Raw genomic sequence first — 19,782 nt, 5'->3', positions numbered from 1 at the left:
GGTGATCAGGTTGTCCCACGTGGGGCTCACAGTCTTAATCCCCATTTTACAGACGAGGTAACAGGCTCAGAGAAGTTAAGTGACTTGCCCAATGTCACACAGCAGACATGCGAACCCGTTACCTCTGACTCCAAAGCCCGTGCTCTTTCCACTGAGCCACGCTGCTTTCTAATTTAATAATCTCATGCTAAAAGGCACGCCCCTTTTTGAAAGTGAGCGACTTTCTTCTTAATTACAGGGAAGTTTCCGGCAACCTGATTAGACGGTCAGATGTGTTTAATTGTCGTGTCTGAACCAGAGGCAGGAGTGAGGCAGGAGAGCGTTCTCTCCCAAACTTTCATCCCTCCCTGGCTCCTCCGCTTCCCCACTTCGTCTAAATACCTTTCTTCCGGAAAACAATCCGGGGGTGGAGGATAATTGGGCATATTTGACAGCGTTAAGGAAGGGAGAACAAGACATCCACATCTCCAAACATCCAAACAAACACAGAGCCCCGTCGGAACAAGGAAGATGTCCTGGTTTTTAATGCAACCGGTACACTAACACAACTGTCCCAACTGCTGGAAAATAATAATAATAATAATAATAATAATGTTGGCATTTGTTAAGCGCTTACTATCATCATCATCATCAATCGTATTTATTGAGCGCTTACTATGTGCAGCTTACTATGTTCTATCAGAGAGAAGGCTGATGCAGTAGTCCAGACGGGATAAGATGAGAATGTGCAAAGATAAGATGAGAACGTACTATGTGCAAAGCACTGTTCTAAGCGCTTGGGGGGGATACAAAGTGATCAGGTTGTCCCCCGTGGGGCTCACAGTCTTAATCCCCATTTTACAGATGAGGTAACTGAGGCTCAGAGAAGTTAAGTGACTTGCCCAAGGTCACACAGCAGACATGTGGTGGAGCTGGGATTCGAACCCATGACCTCTGACTCCAAAGCCCGTGCTCTTTCCACTGAGCCACGCCGCTTCTCGAATACCGATCTCTCTCTCACTCATTCACTCACACACACACACACACACAGCCTTCCATTCCATCGACGTGCCATCTTTCCCATCCATCTCTCCCGTTGGCCTGACAGGAGGAGTAACCCTCAATTTCCAGCTTCTGAGAGGCCCCTCTCAGTCGCTGAACAAAACGATCATTAATATGCTCGGAGGCAGCGACTAAATTAAGTCGTGACTAGCAGGCGAGGTAGCTCTCCATCAGTCGGCGTATTCTAATTTACAGCAGCTCAGGAACCGAATCATCTCCCTCCGGTGAGCACACGCGCGTTAGTTTCTGTCGACCTTCCGCGTCACGGTGAGGCGAGACCTCGGATTGCTTTATTTCTTTTCAGGTCCCGCTGGCGGGGCAAAACAGATCATCATCAATCGTATTTATTGAGCGCTTACTATGTGCAGAGCACTGTACTAAGCGCTTGGGAAGTACCAATTGGCAACATATAGAGATAGTCCCTACCCAACAGTGGGCTCACAAAACAGATCCATCACTGCAGACACAGAGCTCGTGGATTGGGGAATTTTTCTTATCGGCCGCTGACCTGAGCTGTGATAGCTGCGATATCTCCTTCCCTCCCTTTCAAAGCACTGGCCAGTGTTTTACAGGGGGGGAGGACGGCTATAAAACTATCATTTGAGTAACTTTTCGTTCAAAAACGAAAAAGGCAGGAAATAATTCGTTGTCTCCATTTTACCCGCTAGGGAGAATTAAATCTAAAATGACTTTTTAATGTACGGAAAATTATGAATTATTAATTATTAGTAGGCATAGAGTTTTTCTTACTCTATTTATTTAATTTATTTGTACATATCTATTCTATTTTATTTTGTTAGTATGTTTGGTTTTGTCCTCTGTCTCCCCCTTTCAGACTGTGAGCCCACTGTTGAGTAGGGACTGTCTCTATATGTTGCCAATTTGTACTTCCCAAGCGCTTAGTACAGTGCTCTGCACATAGTAAGCGCTCAATAAATACGATTGATGATGATGACGATGATGATACTAGAGAGGCAGTTTGGTCTAGTGGATAGAGCGTAGGCTTGGGAGGCAAAAGGGTTTTAATCTTGGCTCCACCAGTTGTCGGCTGGGTGACCTTGGGCAAGTCATTAACTTTTCTGTGCCGCAATTACCTCATCTGTAGAATGGGGATTAAGACTGAGAGCCCCATGTGGACACAGATTGTGTCTAACCTGATTACCTTGTATCTTCCTCAGCGCTTAAACGGTACCTGGCACACAGTAAGCGCTCAATAAATACCATAAAAAATAATTATATTTATTAAGTGTTCACTATTGTCAAGCACTGTACTAAGTGCGGGGATAGCTACGGGGTAACCGGTCAGACCCAGTCCTGTCCCACATGGGGCTCACAATCTACATAGGAGGGAGATGAGGAAACTGAGGCCCAGAGAAGTGAAGCAACTTGCCCAAGGTCACACAACAGAAAAGTGGCAGAGCCTGGGATTAGAACCCAGCTCCTCTGATTCCCCGGCTCCTGCCCTTTGGATGAGTCCACGCTACTTGGAGAAGGAGCACGGCGTAGGGGATAGGGCCCGGGCTTGGGAGTTGGAAGGTCATGGGCTCTACCACTTATCTGCTGTGTGACCTTGGGCAAGTTGCTTCACGTCTCTGGGCCTCAGTTACCTCATTTGGAAAATGGGGATCGAGACTGTGAGCTCCCTGTCCCACTGTGTCCAACCCGATTTGCTTGATCCATCCCCCTGCTTAGCACAGTGCCTGCCTCATAGGAAGCGCTTAACAAATACCATATTTTTAAAAATTGTTATTACCCATTGTAACCACTTAAATGCCATATTTATCATTATTATTACTTCCCATCACTCCCTCTAGACTGCAAGCACTTGGAGGGCAGGGAACGTGCCTCCCAACTCTGTTATACCGGTTGTCTCCTAAAAAGAGAAGCAGCGTGGCTCAGTGGAAAAGAGCCTGGGCTTTGGAGTCAGAGGTCATGGGTTCAAATCCCAGCTCTGCCAATTATAATAATAATAATAATAATAATAATGGCATTTATTAAGCGCTTACTATGTGCAGAGCACTGTTCTAAGCCCTGGGGGGGGATACAAGGTGATCAAGTTGTCCCACATGGGGCTCACAGTCTTTATCCCCATTTAACAGATGAGGTAATTGAGGCCCAGAGAAGTCAAGTGACTTGCCCAAGGTCACACAGCAGACACGTGGCGGAGCCGGGATTCGAACCCATGACCTCTGACTCCAAAGCCTGGGCTCTTTCCACTGAGCCACGCTGCCTCGCCAATTGGCAGCTGTGTGACTTAGGGCAAGTCACTTCACTTCTCTGTGCCTCAGTGACCTCATCTGTAAAATGGGAATGAAGACTGTGAGCCCCCCATGGGACAACCTGATCAGTTGGTAACTCCCCAGTGCTTTGAACAGTGCTTTGCACATAGTAAGTGCTTAATAAATGCCATCATCATTATTATTATTATTATTATTATTACAGTGCTCTGCTTACAGTAGGCCCTGAATAAATACGATTGATTGATTGGCCTCTCTCATTCGCATTCTGCTCTTCCCTTGACTGTCCAGGCTATAAAGGGCAAATCCGTGGAAGAGGGTCCACAGCTGCTAATACGTTTCCGGTGCCTCAGTCCTCCCCGCTGATCAGAAGGAGGAAGGAAATCACAGTCACAAAAAACACCTACAACCACTTGATCGGGGGACTGTGGAGGTTCGCCCGTCCTCCTCTTTCACCTCCGACAAGGACCTCTGTGTCACGCTGGAAGGCATCCCCCCCGCCCTACCTCCTTCCCCTCCCCACAGCACCTGTATATATGTTTCTACAGATTTATTACTCTATTTATTTTACTTGTACATATTTATTATTCTATTTATTTTGTTAATGATGTGCATTATAGCTATAATTCTATTTGTTCTGACGACTTGACACCTGTCCACATGTTTTGTTTTGTTGTCCGTCTCCCCCTTCTAGAATGTGAGCCCATTGTCGGGTAGGGACCACCCCTATATGTTGCCGACTTGTCCTTCCCAAGCGCTTAGTACAGTAGTCTGGACACAGTAAGCGCTCAATAAATACGATTGAATGAATGAATGAATGGGTGGAGAACCCTGGACGTGGGAGCCCGCTGTTGGGTAGGGACCGTCTCTATAGGTTGCCAACTTGTACTTCCCAAGCGCTTAGTACAAGGCTCTGCACACAGTAAGCGCTCAATAAATATGATTGAATGAATGAATGAACACTATAACGGACACGTTTCCTGCCCACGGTGAGCTTACAGACATTAATATAAATACATAAATGACAGATATGTACCGAAGTGCTGTGGGTTTGGGAGGAGGGAATGAATAAAAGGAGGAAGTCAGGGCGACGCAGAAGGAAGTTGAAGAAAAGGAAAAGAGGGTTTAATTAGGGAAGGCCTCTTGGAGAAGATGGGCTTTTAATAAGGCTTTGAAGCGGGGGAGAGTGATCATCTGGCAGATTTAAGGAGGGAGAGAATTCCAGGCCAGAGATAGGACGAGGGCAAGAGTTTGGCGGTGAGATAAATGAGATCAAGATACAGTGAGAAGGTCAGCATTAAAAGAGGGAAGTTTCCAGGCTGGGTCATAGTATGGGAGTAGCGAGGTGAGATAGGCAGGGGCAAGGTGATCCAGTGCTTTAAAGCTGAACGAGTCTGCTAATTCTATTGTTTTGTCCTCTCCCAAGTGCTCAGTACAGTGCTCTGTGCATAGCAAGCACTCCATAAATACGATCGTTCGACTGATCAATATCACAATCGAAGGGCTTTTGAGAAGCAACCTTGTGGATTTACAAAGGAACGGAGGAGAGGGAAGCTCCTCAAAAGATTCATTTTTCAGTCCCTAATAATAATAATGGTATTTGTTCATTCATTCATTCGTTCAATCGTATTTATTGAGCGCTTACTGTGTGTAGAGCACTGTACTAAGCACTTGGGAAGTGCTTACTATGTCCTAAGCGCTGGGGTAGATAGAAGGTAGTCAGGTTAGACACAGTCCCTGTCCCACATGGGGCTCACGGTTTGGGGATTAAGACTGTGACTCCCACGTGGGACAACCTGATTACCATGTATCTACCTCAGTACTTAGAACAGTGCTTGGCACATAGTAAGTGCTTAACAAATACCATTATTATTATCATTATTATTATTATCGCCAATTTGCAGATGAAGTAACTGAGGCCCAGAGAAATGAAGTGACTTGCCCCTGGTCACACAGCAGACAAGTGGTAGAAGCAGAATTAGAACCCACGTCTTGTGACTCCCAATAATAATAATAATGATGATGGCATTTATTAAGCGCTTACTATGTGCAAAGCACTGTTCTAAGCACTAGAGATGCTACAAGGTGATCAGGTTGTCCCATGGGGGGCTCACAGTCTTCATCCCCATTTTACAGATGAGGTCGCTGAGGCCCAGAGAAGTGAAGTGACTTGCCCAAAGCCACACAGCTGACAGTTGGCGGAGCTGGGATTTGAACCCATGACCTCTGACTCCAAAGCCCGGGCTCTTTCCACCAAGCCATGCTGCTTCTCTTCTAGACTGTGAGCCCACTGTTGGGTAGGGACTGTCTCTATATGTTGCCAACTTCTAATAATAATAATAATGTTGGCATTTGTTAAGCGCTTACTATGTGCAAAGCACTGTTCTAAGCGCTGGGAGGGGGGATACATGGTGATCAGGTTGTCCCACTTGGGGCTCACAGTCTTCATCCCCATTTTACAGATGAGGGAACTGAGGCCCAGAGAAGTGAAGTGACTTGCCCACAAGTAGTGGAGCCGGGATTCGAACCCATGACCTCTGACTCCAAAGCCCGGGCTCTTTCCACTGAGCCATGCTGCTTCTCTCCCAAGCTTCTCTCTTGTACTTCCCAAGCGCTTAGTCCGGTGCTCTGCACACAGTAAGCGCTCAATAAATACGATTGATTGATTGATTCTCTTGCTTCCCAAGCTCGTGTTCCGGTCCCTAGGCCCCGCCGCTCCCCGGGCCGGGGGTTCCGGGGAGCAGCCGAGCTTCGGGGGGCGGCTGGGGGGGTGTCGCTCCCTTACCGTGAGAGCCTGAATCTCCTCCTCCGCCTCGGCGGTTGTCTCCTCTAACTCCGTCTTCGCCTGGCGGAGCTGGTTCTCCAGAGCCGAGCGGGCCGACTGCAGCCCGGACAGCTGCGATTCCCGCTCCTGGAGGGACAGCTGCAACTCGGTCAGCTGCCGCTTCAGCTCCAGCTTCTGTTCTTCGTGCTCTAGGCTCACCTGAAGGAGAGAAACACGAGTCCAGCCCGGGAAACCGAGGCGGCGGGGGCGACCTCGGGGTGCAACGGCCCCCGGGGGGGAGGGCTTTCCAACCGAAACCTGGTTCGGTCCAACTCTCCCTTGAGAGGGTCTAGACTGAACGAAATAGGCCTGGCTAAGGCGCTTCAATCAGCGGCAGTTGCACCGCTCTATGCCACAGAGCCAACTGTTACTTAAAAACACTCAATTGCTTGGAAAACCTCCAGAAGAAAACAACCCGGCAAGAATCTTCAAATGGAAATGAGGACAATTACTCTTCTGACACCAGCTTATAGCTGTATCGTACCCAGCAAACCGACAAACATAGCCCCCTTTTCCTCTCCTCCTCCCAATCCTTCCCCTCCCCGCAGCACCTGTATCTATGTTTGTACAGATTTATTACTCTATTTTACTTGTACATATTTACTATTCTATTTATTTTCTTAATGATGTGCGTTTAGCTTTAATTCTATTTGTTCTGATGACTTGACCCCTGTCCACATGTTTTGTTTTGTTGTCTGTCTCCCCCTTCTAGACTGTGAGCCCGTTGTTGGGTAGGGACCGTCTCTATATGTTGCCGACTTGGACTTCCCAAGCGCTTAGTACAGTGCTCTGCACACAATAAGTGCTCAATAAATACGATTGAATGAATGAATGAATGAATGGTCTACTAAGGGCATCTTCCCTCCAGTTGGGTTTTGTGCATGCGGTAAAAAACCAAGTTGAAAATATGTCAAATGCCTATGCTGCGATTGCCTATTTGGGAATTCTCTTTCAATAGCATTTTGGAGGTCACGACTTGGGCCCGCCAGCTTGGAGGCAACCAGTCACTTTTCCGGCACCCAACTGGACCAGATTCCCGGGAGTCCGATGAAGCCGGCCCACAAGAAAGCATCCAGATCGGTTTTCCCGGCGGCCCCTTCTCTAAAAGACTTTGAGAGAGATGGGATGATGAGAGAAGAGTGCTAAATTAAGATGTCCTCGCTGACAAGGCGCAGGAAATGATCTAATCAACATTGGCCCTCGGACTTCTCTGCACTCCTTATAATAGGGCCGTTCATCGGCTTCCACTTTGTTTGCTTTCATTCCCAATTTGAGAGTTGGTCTCGGGACATGGGACCATTTGATGGAAGACGATTTACACGCCTCCCCACGTAAAATCACAGAGGGGGTAGCGGCCAATGACACCGATACGGCGTTTTAAGCTATTTGCCTTGTTCCACCGCTGTGAGTTGGCCTAGCTTGCTATTGCAGAAGCAAAAAGATCTGTTTGAGCTTTAATTTGGGGCGCCTTCTCATCTCAGACCCGAGAGGAGTCCATCCGTTCTTAGCTACTTTTAGACAGCCTCCAAAGAGCAGAGGTGTGGGCAGAGAAGAGGAGGGGATGCGAGAAGAAAATAGTCCGTTTGGCTGCTAATATGCAACAGAAAATATCTGTAATTTATTTATTTATATTCACTTCTGTCTCCCCTCTGGACCGTAAGGGGATGTTTCTGTTTATTGTTCTGTCGTACTCTCCCGTGCGCTTAGTACAGTGCTCTGCACACAATAAGCGCTCAATAAATACGACCGACTAAAGGTGTTTCCATTTCTTTCGCTCAAACTGTGCGGAGAGGCACTGTGCCGAAAAGTTTATCCTTCAAACTAACGGGAATATAGCCTGGAAAGTTAGAGCTAATTATTCACTTGGGCTTTTAGAGCACTTTAAGAGGCCCAATGAAAAGCCTCCTCATCCTTTGAAGACCCGTTTCTGCTTTGATTTTCCAATTAGAACTTGAAAGTCTTCCTAAACTCTTGACAAATTTGTTAAGAGGATGCCACTGGGTGCAATTAAGTCTGGTCCGAGGAAAACGAAAAACGTCGCTCTCAACCGATAGTCCGTTTCTATCAGCTGGAGTTTCGCTAACCAAAGTAAAAACCCCGAGGTATAAAGTCCCGCTCGGCCTCCATTTCTAACGCCTCGCCTCTACTGTAGCGTTGGCGGCCGCACTCTTAATTCCTCTCCGGCTCCTGACTGCAGTTCTACCCTGGGGAGCCTATTACCAGAGGAATCCATATATATATATATATTTTTTTTTCTTTACCTCTCGTAGTCTGGTCTCCAGCTCTAGCAGGCGATTCTTATCGCTGTGGTCTTGATGGCTGATCTTTTCCAACTGCTCTTCCAGCTTCCGATTCTGTGCCTCCAGTTTCCCGGCTTGTGTTTCCAGGTAAAACTTCTGCTGCCGGAGTTCTGAAATCATCTCCTCCTGGGCTTTCCTGGCGAGGAGTGACGGGGAACCGACAGAAGTGTGAGGGGGGAAAAGAGGGTAGGGTGAGATGAATTTCTCATTCGACAGAGCGGGATCGTTCCCTGATTCGTTTCGCCTATTTTCCTCCTCGTGGAAAAAAGCTGAGCGGCTTTTAGTCATCTCGGCCCAGTTCCCCACACCTGTGGCATTAATCACGCATGTGGGAGAATGAATAGCATTTCACTTGGATTTCTGGCAGATTGTGAGTTTGTGTAAGTGCACAAAAGGAGGCCTACCTCGGCTTTGGATGACACACACCTTCGTGAGCCATCTTTCCTCCTCTTGCAGGAAAATACAGTTTCAAACAGAGAGGGGGGGAAAGAAGAGAGAGCTGAGGTTTGGAAAACACCTCTTCGAAGCACTCTGCTTCTTCCTTTTGTTTTTTGTTTAAATGGTATTTGTTAAGCACTTCCTCTGTGTTCTAGGCTCTGTGGTGGATACAAGTTAGCTGGGGCACAGCCCCTGTCCCACATGGGGCTCCCAGCCTAAGCAGGAGGGAGAACAGGAATTGAATCGAATCTCCATTTTACAGATGAGGGAACTGAGGCCCAGAGAAGTGAAGTGACTTGCCCAAGGCCACACAGCAGGCAATCGGTAGAGCCGGGATTAGAACCCAGGTCCTTCGGACTCCCGGGCCCGTGGCTCTTTCCACCAGGCCACACTGTTCCTTCACTTCCTCTTCACGTCACCGCTTCTATTTTCTCCTCAGAATCACCATGAGAAAAGCGAAGTCACGATCAGGTCCCAGAGCCCGATATCTACTATCCCGGGTCTCAGTTACCTCATCTGTAAAATGGGATGAAGACTAGGAGCCCCCCAGTGGGACAACCTGATCATCTTGTAACCTCCCCAGCACTTAGAACAGTGCTTTGCACATAGTAAGTGCTTAATAAATACCATTATTATTATTATTATTATTATACAGCACCTGTATACATGTATATGTTTGTATGAATTTATTACTCTATTTTATTTGGGCATTATTTATTCTATTTACTTTATTTTGTTAATATGTTTTGCTTTGTTCTCTGTCTCCCCCTTCTAGACTGTGAGCCCACTGTTGGGTAGGGACCTTCTCTATGTTGCCAACTTGTAATAATAATAATAATGATGGCATTTATTAAGACTATGTGCAAAGCACTGTTCTAAGCGCTGGCACTGTTCTAAACTTGTACTTCCCAAGCGCTTAGTCCAGTGCTCTGCACACAGTAAGCGCTCAATAAATATGATTGAATGAATTAATGAATGAATGAATTATTATGGAATCTGCTAAAGAAACGTAGGACCCTCGACTTCTTTTAAAAAAACAAATAAAGCAACCAAACAAGTTCCAAGCTAACCCGTAAGCTCCCTCTAGACCGTAAGCTCATTTGTGGGCAGGGAATGTGTCCGTTGATTATTGTATTGTATTCTCCCAAGCGCTTAGTACAGTGCTCGGCACACAGTAAGTGCTAATAAATACGATTGACTGACAAGTACAATTGATTGGTACACTCTCAGCTGATCTTTAAAACGCTAGAGTCACATTCTCAATGAATGATCTCAATTAAGGAGGACAAACTCGTGTTGCTCTCCTATGCTATGCGCCAATAGTAATAATAATAATAATAATGATGGCATTTGTTAAGTGTTTACTATGTGCAAAGCACTGTTCTAAGCACTGGTGCTATACCCCAACCATTTCTTTGGACATTTCTCTGGATCCTCTTCAGGTTTGATGTCCAGTGCCCAAAGAGCCTTCCATAATAATAATAATAATGATGGCATTTATTAAGCGCTTACTACGTGCAAAGCACATCCCCCTTATGGCGTTCGAACCAAAATGCAGAGCGAGAGTCTACGCCGTGGCGGAACCGTGAGTATTTCATTTGAAAATGGCTAATACCCAGGCCCTCGGCGGTCTATTCTGCCAAAGTCTCTCCTGAACTCTGCCAAACTTCAGGTTTCTTCTTCGGGCAAGTGGAAAAACACCACCAATAATAATAATAATAATAATGATGGCATTTATTAAGCACTTATTATGTGCAAAGCACTGTTCTAAGTGCTGGGGAAGTTACAAGGTGATCAGGTTGTCCCACGGGGGGCTCACAGTCTCAATCCCCATTTTGCAGATGAGGTAACTGAGGCCCAGAGAAGTGAAGTGACTTGCCCAACATCACACAGCTGACGGTTGGTGGAGCCGGGATTTGAACCCATGCCCTCTGACTCTAAAGCCCGGGCTTTTTTCCACTGAGCCACGCTGCTTCTCTTCTCAGCTGGGGAGGTTACAAGGTGATCAGGTTGTCCCACGGGGGGGCTCACAGTCTTAATCCCCATTTTACAGATGAGGTAGCTGAGGCCCAGGGAAGTGAAGTGACTTGCCCAAAGTCACACAGCCGACAACTGGCGGAGCTGGGATTTGAACCCACGATCTCTGATTCCAAAGCCCGGGTTCTTTTCCACTGAGCCATGCTGCTTCTCTATGCAACGGCACACGCTAATGCAAAACGATTAAAAGCATCTCTTGACAGTGAAGTGAGGCAAATGAGTCTAATCCAGCAAAGCGCGTAGTCACACAGACGGAGTTATAAATAGCCTGATTAAAGAAGCTGCTGATATACTCGGTTTTGAACAGAGACCCGCGGGCTACAACAGAAATCCCCGTTCTTCTTTGGTCGAGGACAGACCCAAATCAGGAGTTGTCCCGTGGGCAGGGAACGTGTCTACCGACTCCGCTGCATTGGTCTCACCCAAGAGCTCAGCATAGTGCTCTGCATGCAGTAAATGCTCCATAAATATGCCGAGGAGCAGTATAGCCTAGTGGAAAGAGCACTGGCCTGGGAGTAAGAAGGACCTGGGTTCGAATCTTAGCTCTGCCACTTGTCCGTTGTGTGACCTTGGGCAAGTCACTTCACTTCTCCTGGCCTCAGTCACCTCATGGGTAAAATGGGGATTAAGACTGCGAGCTCCGTGTGGGACAGAGACGGGGTTCGATGCGGTATTCACCCCTCGGCGTGTAGTACAGTGCCTGCTTAACAAATGCCACAATTATCATTTTTAATAAATACCACTGAGCCATTGATTGATTGATTGACAATCGAGCTTTCTCTCATCTCCACGCCCCTGCCCCAGGAGGGATGGGTGGGTGAGCCGGCTGTTGGGTAGGGACCGTCTCTATATGTTGCCAACTTGTACTTCCCAAGCGCTTAGTACAGTGCTCTGCACACAGTAAACGCTCAATAAATATGATTGAATGAATGAATGAATGAATGGATGCTCAGTTATGAAGTCTGATGGGCAGTGAGGTCTCCATTTTGGCTTTCCTCTGTCTCTGCTTTCCCCGGCCGTATGTGGGTGGGCTCCTGAGTGTGACAGGATGCCTGGGGGAAAAACCCCAAAATAGAAACTTCCCCAGCTTCACAATGGGCACCACAGAACAGAGGTTAACAGACCGCCCAACTGAAAACATGCATCGTCGATCTTTTCGTCTCGAAAGGAAATGGAATCATTTAAGCACCCCCCAGAGAAATGCCAGCTAGGAGGAGGGCGGGTAAGTGAAGTGGGGGGAACTCCCACAGGTGAGACCAAGTGCCGTGCAGAAACGTTCGGAGCCCGGGGCAATGTGCAAGAGCTTGCAGATCACCGAAAAAATGAAATCGTTCTCCGGTCCGCTGATGGGACCGTATACTTGGCTTGTCCTTGTAGGCAGACAGTGATAAAGCAGTTCCATCTCAGATACTTACATGTTCCTTTGGGTGAAAAGGCTGCTATTTGCCGCCAGTTTATTAGCCTCTGACAGTTCTACTATTCTCTGTTCCAGTGACCTGATCTTGGAATCCATGGCATTGATCATCTGAAACACAAAAGTCTCTCTCAAGATGACAAGAACCGAGGATGTGGATAATTATACCTCTCACGCTTAAAAGGCACTCAAACCAATTGACTTTCGCTTCCTAGCTAAGCCGGGAATGAGCCACCCAGTATTGGCAGTAGTGCCAAAAAGACTAGGTAGCTGATTTCATCAGCAACCTTAAAAGTGTTTATTAAGTCCCTTTTTTTTTAAGAAAGACACCATAGTGGCCTCTTGGACACCTACAGTGGAAGATCAAACCCCTGGGAAGCAAGTCAGGGTGACGCAGAAGGGAGTGGAAGATGAGGAAAAGTGGGGCTTAGTCTGGGAAGGCCTCTTGGAGGAGATGGGCCTTCAATAAAGCTTTGAAAGGGGGAGAGTCATTGTCTGACAGGTTTGAGGAGGGAGGGAATTACAGTCCAGAGAGAGGATGTGGGCGAGAAGTCAGAGACAAGATAGATGCTTTTGATGCACTGAATTTAAGGAACTGACAGGACATCCAAGTGGAGATGTCCTGGAGACAGGAGGAGCTACGCCGTTGCAAAGCTCATTATGAGCAGAGAACAGGTCTGCTAATTCTGTTGCATTGTACTTCCCCAAGTGCTTGGTACAGTGCTCTGCACATAGTAAGCGCTCAATAAATACTATTGATGGATTGACAGAGGAGATGAAAGGGCAGGGACGGAAATGTCGACTTGCAAGCCATCTACGTAGCTACAGTTGGTGCCATCTTGGGAGCAGATGAGCTCCCGAAGAAAACGAGTGCCGAGAGAGAAGAGTACACGATCAGAAGGGCATGATTCTGATTTATGTTTGGTTTTGTTCTCTGTCTCCCCCTTCTAGACTGTGAGCCCACTGTTGGGTAGGGACCGTCTCTATATGTCGCCAACTTGTACTTCCCAAGCGCTTAGTACAGTGCTCTGCACACAGTAAGCACTCAATAAATATGATTGATTGACTGAGTGATTGATTGATTCAGAGGTCAGAAGAGGGTGAGGGCAGTCAAGGCCCACCGCCCATCTTGGTCAAGCTGCTTCCTGAAGTTGTAACCTGTTCAAGTTGGCACAACAGGCAAGGATGACTTCTTTGAAAAACAAAATTTCAGAGGAGAAAGAAAAGTAAACACTTTTTAATGGCATTTGCAGAGCGCTTACTAGGTGCCAGGTGCCATAAATGAGCACTGGGGTAGATAATAATAATAATAATAATGGCATTTATTAAGCGCTTACTATGTGCAAAGCACTGTTCTAAGCACTGGGGAGGTTACAAGGTGATCAGGTTGTCCCATGGGGGGCTCACAGTCTTAACCCCCATTTTACAGATGAGGGAACTGAAGCGCAGAGAAGTTAAGTGACTCCCCCAAAGTCACCCAGCTGACAGTTGGCGGAGCCGAGATTTGAACCCGTGACCTCTGACTCCAAAGCCCGGGCTCTTTCCACTGAGCCACGCTGCTTCTCTAGATACAAGCTAATCAGGTTGGGCAAAGTCCATGTTCCACAGGGGATCCACAGTTCGTAATCCCCATTTTATAGAGGAGGGAACTGAGACACAGAGAAGTGAACTGAGTTGCCTGTGGTCCCAGAGCAGGTTCGTGGCGGAAGCGGAATTAGAACTCGGGTCCTCTTACTCCCAGACCCGAGCGCTTTCCACTAGGCCTCGCTGCTTCACTGTTAATTATAAAATGTGTGGGAGGAAGCCACAGCCAGTAAGTTTAGGGTCAGAAGATCTCCCTGCCCTGAATGGAAGAAGTTGCAAGATAGAAGAAATGAATCTTATCTAGAGGAAAATAGCACCTCCTCGGGCAGTTAACTTAAAAAGCTCATTTTAAAACTATTTCCCAATTTAGTTACACTTACCGCCTTCTGCTCGCTGAGAATCTTGCCTTTTTCGTGAGCTTCTTCCTCGTGTCTTTGCATAATATTCTCGAGGGTTTCCTTATCGGCTAGATCTTTCTTTATCTGATTGTCCAGCACCTAGAAGAAGCGAAATAATAAAATAAGCACCCCAAGGAGCAAGCCCGAAGAGACCCCGAAAAGGGCGATTAAGCAGAGATTCTGCCCAGGAAAGGAAGTGAATGAGCAATGAAGAAAACCAGATCTTCATCATTCTGAAGATGATGGTAAGAGTGCGTTGGTGGTTTGCTTTAATCATGGAGAGGAACTGATCTTTTACCTCGTCGAGGGGTGAAGCTGATTCTAAGCTGATAATGAAGAGGGAAGGGTTGTTCTAATTGGCTATTTTAATAATAATAATAATAATAATAATAATACGAATGGAATTTGTTAAGCGCTTACCATTTACCAGGCACCGTACTAAGCAAATCAAGTTCGACACAGTCCCCGTCCCTCGTGGGGCTCACAGTCTCAATCCCTATTTTCCAGATGAGGTAACTGAGGCATAGAGAAGTGAAGTGACCTTCCCAAGGTCACGCAGCAGACAAGTGGCGGAGCCAGGATTAGAATCCATGACCTTCTCACTCCTAGGCCCATGCTCCATCCACTACGCCATGCTGCTTTTTTAAAAATCAGCTGTTCAATAATCCAGGTAAGCGATACAAACGGAGATGCAAACTAAGGGAGCCTACAAGGGCCCCTTCCTATTACTATTATGGGTTTTTTTTTGTTTCTTTGTTTTTTATGGCATTTATTAAGAGCTTCCTATGTTCCAGGTACTGTTCTAAGCGCTGGGGTAGATACAGGTTGGACACAGCCCATGTCCCACATGGGGCTCACAGTCAAACCCCACTTGAACGATGCAGTAACTGGGGCACAGAGGAGCGAAGCAATTTGCCGAAGATCACACAGCACACAATTGACGAGGCTGGGATTAGAACCCAGGTCCTTCTGATTCCCAGGTCTGTGCTCTATCTACAAGGCCATGCTGCTTCTCTATGGTATTTGTTAAGCACTTAAGCACCGTTCTAAGCGCTGGGGAAGACACAAGTTGGAAGGAAAGTCTGGGGCCTATAAACAACCTTCTATTAACAGCATCTTCGGCAGAGCAAATGTCTGCCACACTGAAGCTCAGGAATGCCTTGCCTTCTGGGAGCGATTTTCCCCAGAAACCTGACAACAGGATCATGGGAGAAGGCAGGAAAGGCACTGGGACAGACTGCAAAAAAATCTCAGTGTTGACAATGCAGTCCTATTCAAGGAGTACAGTATGGAAAATGCATGGCAAGAAGAGGGTGTCTTTCTTTCCCACGGACATTCCAAAATGCTCAGGAGAGGCATCCGGTATAGCAGAACTGAGCATCCGTTCCTCTAAAAACAAAAAAAAACAAAAAATGATCATGGTAGGCTTAAGGGAAAAATAAAGGGGAAGTTGAGGAGAATGGCAAATAAGGCTTTTTTGTAGGCAGATAATGAATCACGGGATGGACTTTTGATGGGGGAGTTTCCAATTCCCAGAGATTGATTGAAGAACCACGACCAGCCCGACAGGTCAAAGGATCTAGCTTTTATGATTGCTGCAGTTCTTTAATCAGGAGATAAGAATTTCGGGAACTCGCTGGCTGGATTCTCCATTGTAGGGGGGTTGCTGAACCAGCCCCGCACCCTGACTCTGACAGGAAATTGAGCTAGATGTCCTTGGGACGCCTTCCACCGGCTTTTGTCTTTCTGAGGGTTGTTAATCGGTTGGTGTGTTTTGGACCGCTTTTTCCAATCGAAAATGAACCCGACCCAAAATCGCAGGGAGGAGAAGGAGGGCAGGGGACACGAGGGCTAGCTTTTCAGAGAGGCTGACGGCTCTCCAGAAACACCAACCAAATCAATGTAAAAGCATCGGGGCAGGGGGGATCGAAAGGCCTGTGGCAGATAAACTCATACTTCTGATTTCCAAATCCCACTTTGGATAAACCCAGTGGGTTATGGACAGTCTTTCAGAGAGTCCTCGAGATGCGGAACATCTGCCCAGGAGTAGCAAAGATCTAGGACATCAATAATGTTTGCTAGAAAGATTGGAAAGTCTCTTTACTTTAATTTTTTCCTCATAAAGCTGTTCTTTTTGTTTCAGATGCACCTCAAGGTGCTGGGCTGAGACCTGAGCCTCCCGATGCTTCTCCTCCAGTTCCTAGAAGAAAAAAAAAAAGAGAGAGAGAGAAATAGGTGGGCAAAGGAGATAGCGGCTCCAAAATATCATTTGTTTACTGGTTCCACATAATTCTGGTCCGTCTTTACAGTTGAGTTCCCTGACATTGTCCCGACTCGACTCTGATAGAAAGACACCACTCTTGCCCTAAGATCTACTGAGTCCCAACAATTAATAATGATAATAATGATAATAATGACAATAATGGCATTTATTAAGCTCTTACTATGTGCAAAGCACTGTTCTAAGCGCTGGGGAGGTTACCAGGTGATCAGGTTGTCCCTTGGGGGGGCTCACAGTCTTAATCCCCATTTTACAGATGAGGTCACTGAGGCACAGAGAAGTTAAGTGACTTGCCCAAAGTCACACAGCTGACAATTGGCGGAGCCGGGGTTTGAACCCATGACCTCTGACTCCAAAGCCCGGGCTCTTTCCACTGAGCCACGCTGCTTCCCTTAAATTAATTAAATTAATTTATTAATTTAATTTATTAATTAAATTAATTAAATTCCCTTAAATTAAAACAGATAATGAGAATTATGGCATTTGTTAAGCGCTGACTAGGTGCCAAGCACTGATCTAAGCACTTGGGGAGATAATAATAATAATGATGGTATTTGTTAAGCGCTTACTGTGTGCAAAGCACTGTTCTAAGCACTTAACTTCTCTGTGCCTCCGTTCCCTGCACTTAACTTCTCTGTGCCTCTGTTCCCTCATCTGGAAAATGGGAATTAAGACTGTGAGCCCCCCGTGAGACAACCTGATCACCTTGTATCTACCCCAGCGCTTAGAACAGTGCTTTGCACATAGTAAGCACTTAACAAATACCATCATTATTATTATTATCCCACACAGGGCTCACAGTCTTAATCCCCATTTTACAGATGAGGTAACTGAAGCACAGAGAAGTTAAATGACTTGTCCAAAGTCACACAGCTGACAAATGACGGAGGCGGCATTCGAACCCATGACCTCTGACTCCAAAGTGGAGCTCTTTCCACTAAGCCCCACTGAGATACAAGATAATCGGGTTGGACACAGTCCTATAGAAGCAGCGTGGCTCAGTGGAAAGAGCCAGGGCTTTGGAGTCAGAGGTCATGGGTTCAAATCCCGGCTCCGCCAATTGTCAGCTGTGTGACGTTGGGAAAGTCACTTCATTTCTCTGGGCCTCAGTTCCCTCATCTGTAAAATGGGGATGAAGACTGTGAGCCTCTCGTGGGACAACCTTGATTACCTTGTATCTACCCCAGCGCTTAGAAAAGTGCTTTGCACATAGTAAGCGCTTAACAAATACCATTATTATTATTATTATTGTATCCCCCCAGCGCTTAGAACAGTGCTTTGCGCATAGTAAGCACTTAACAAATACCATTATTATTATTATTATTATTATTATTATCCCACACAGGGCACACAGTCTTAATCTCCATTGTACAGATGAAGTAATCAAGGCACAGAGAATCAAAGTGACTTGCCCAAGGTCATGATGCATGGAAGGGGGATGAGGATTTAAAGAAATAATAATAACCCCACATCTGAATATGTAAATGAAACCAACTGTGTTCTTGACCTCAACTCAACAGAGGGAATATTACGCTAATCAGCCAATTCAAGTCAGGGCAGTTCATACAGCATTAAATGAAGTAATCAAGGCACGGAGAATCGAAGTGACTTGCCCAAGGTCATGATGCATGGAAGGGGGATGAGGATTTAAAAAAAAATAAATAACCCCACATCTGAATATGTAAATGAAACCAACTGTGTTGTTGACCTCAACTCAACGGAGGGAATATTACGCTAATCAGCCAATTCAAGTCGGGGCAGTTCATACAGCATTAGAGAGCGGCCTATCATCATCAATCGTATTTATTGAGAGCTTACTATGTGCAGAGCACTGTACTAAGCGCTTCCTCACTAGGCCTTCATTTTCCTGACTCACCCTCCCTTCTGTGTCACCTGAGCACTTGGATCTGGACTCCTTAAGCACTTTGATACCCCGCCCCCAGCCCTACAGCCCTTATGATTATATCAATCAATCAATCAATCGTATTTATTGAGCGCTTACTGTGTGCAGAGCACTGTACTAAGCGCTTGGGAAGTCCAAGTTGGCAACATATAGGGACAGTCCCTACCCAACGGTGGGCTCACAGTCGAGAAGGGGGAGACAGAGAACAAAACCAAACATATTAACAAAATAAAATAAATAGAATAGATATGTACAAGTAAAATAAATAAATAGAGTAATAAATATGGACAAACATATATACATATATACAGGTGCTGTGGGGAAGGGAAGGAGGTAAGATGGTGGGGATGGAGAGGGGGACAAGGGGGAGAGGAAGGAGGGGATATTATATCTCTATACATTCCCATTTCCCCTGTCTGAAATGTATTTTAATATCTGTCTCTCCCTCCAGGCTGTTAGCTCCATGATGGCAGAGAACATGTCTACCAACTGTTGAGTTGCAATCATAATCATAATAACAACATTTTTTAAGTGCTTACTATGTGCCAGGCACTGCTCTAAGCTCTGGGGTGGATACAAGCAAATCGGGTTGGATACAGTCCCCGTCCCACGTGGGGGGCTCACGGGCTCAATCCCCATTTTACAGATGGGGTAACTGAGGCAGAGAGAAGTGAAGTGACTTGCTCAGTGATGAAGCAGCATGGCTCAGTGGAAAAGAGCCCGGGCTTTGGAGTCAGAGGTCATGGGTTCAAATCCCAGCTCTGCCAATTGTCAGCTGGGAGACTTTGGGCAAGTCACTTCACTTCTCTGTGCCACAGTTACCTCATCTGTAAAATGGGGATTAAAACTGTGAGCCCCCCGTGGGACAACCTGATCACCTTGTAACCTCCCCAGTGCTTAGAACAGTGCTTTGCATGCAGTAAGAGCTTAATAAATGCCATTATTATTTATTGATGATGATGGCATTTGGTAAGTGCTTACTATATGCGAAGCACTGTTCTAAGCGCTGGGGGGGATACAAGGTGATCAGGTTGTCCCACGTGGGGCTCACAGTCTTCATCCCCATTTTCCAGATGAGGCCACTGAGGCCCAGAGAAGTGAAGTGACTTCCCATAGTCACACAGCTGACAAGTCTTCTAGACTGTGAGCCCGTTGTCGGTTAGGGATCGTCTCTATATGTTGCCAACTTGTACTTCCCAAGCGCTTAGTACAGTGCTCTGCACACAGTAAGTGCTCAATAAATACGATTGAAAGAATGAAAGCGGCGGAGCCGGGATTCAAACCCATGACCTCTGACTTTCAAGCCCGGGCTCTTTCCACTGAGC

General features: G+C 46.5%; 1 protein-coding gene across 6 annotated transcripts in view; it reads right to left on the bottom strand.

Moving 5' to 3' along the window:
- Nucleotides 1-19,782, bottom strand: part of CIT (citron rho-interacting serine/threonine kinase) — a 251,152-nt gene that overhangs the window by 91,548 nt on the left and 139,822 nt on the right. For all 6 annotated transcript variants that reach the window (XM_038762428.1, XM_038762429.1, XM_038762430.1 and 3 more), the window contains 5 exons: nucleotides 16,378-16,473; nucleotides 14,256-14,372; nucleotides 12,293-12,402; nucleotides 8,364-8,538; nucleotides 6,064-6,261 (listed from right to left, as the gene is read on the bottom strand). In XM_038762428.1, the coding sequence (XP_038618356.1) occupies nucleotides 6,064-6,261; nucleotides 8,364-8,538; nucleotides 12,293-12,402; nucleotides 14,256-14,372; nucleotides 16,378-16,473 (696 nt within the window). The remainder of the gene's footprint in view (nucleotides 1-6,063; nucleotides 6,262-8,363; nucleotides 8,539-12,292; nucleotides 12,403-14,255; nucleotides 14,373-16,377; nucleotides 16,474-19,782) is intronic.

This window comes from Tachyglossus aculeatus, chromosome 21 (genome assembly GCF_015852505.1).
Source record: "Tachyglossus aculeatus isolate mTacAcu1 chromosome 21, mTacAcu1.pri, whole genome shotgun sequence".
In the NCBI taxonomy this organism is placed as follows: Eukaryota; Metazoa; Chordata; class Mammalia; order Monotremata; family Tachyglossidae; genus Tachyglossus; species Tachyglossus aculeatus.
Note: the sequence above shows the minus strand (reverse complement) of the source record. Positions and strands in the feature narration are given on the sequence as shown.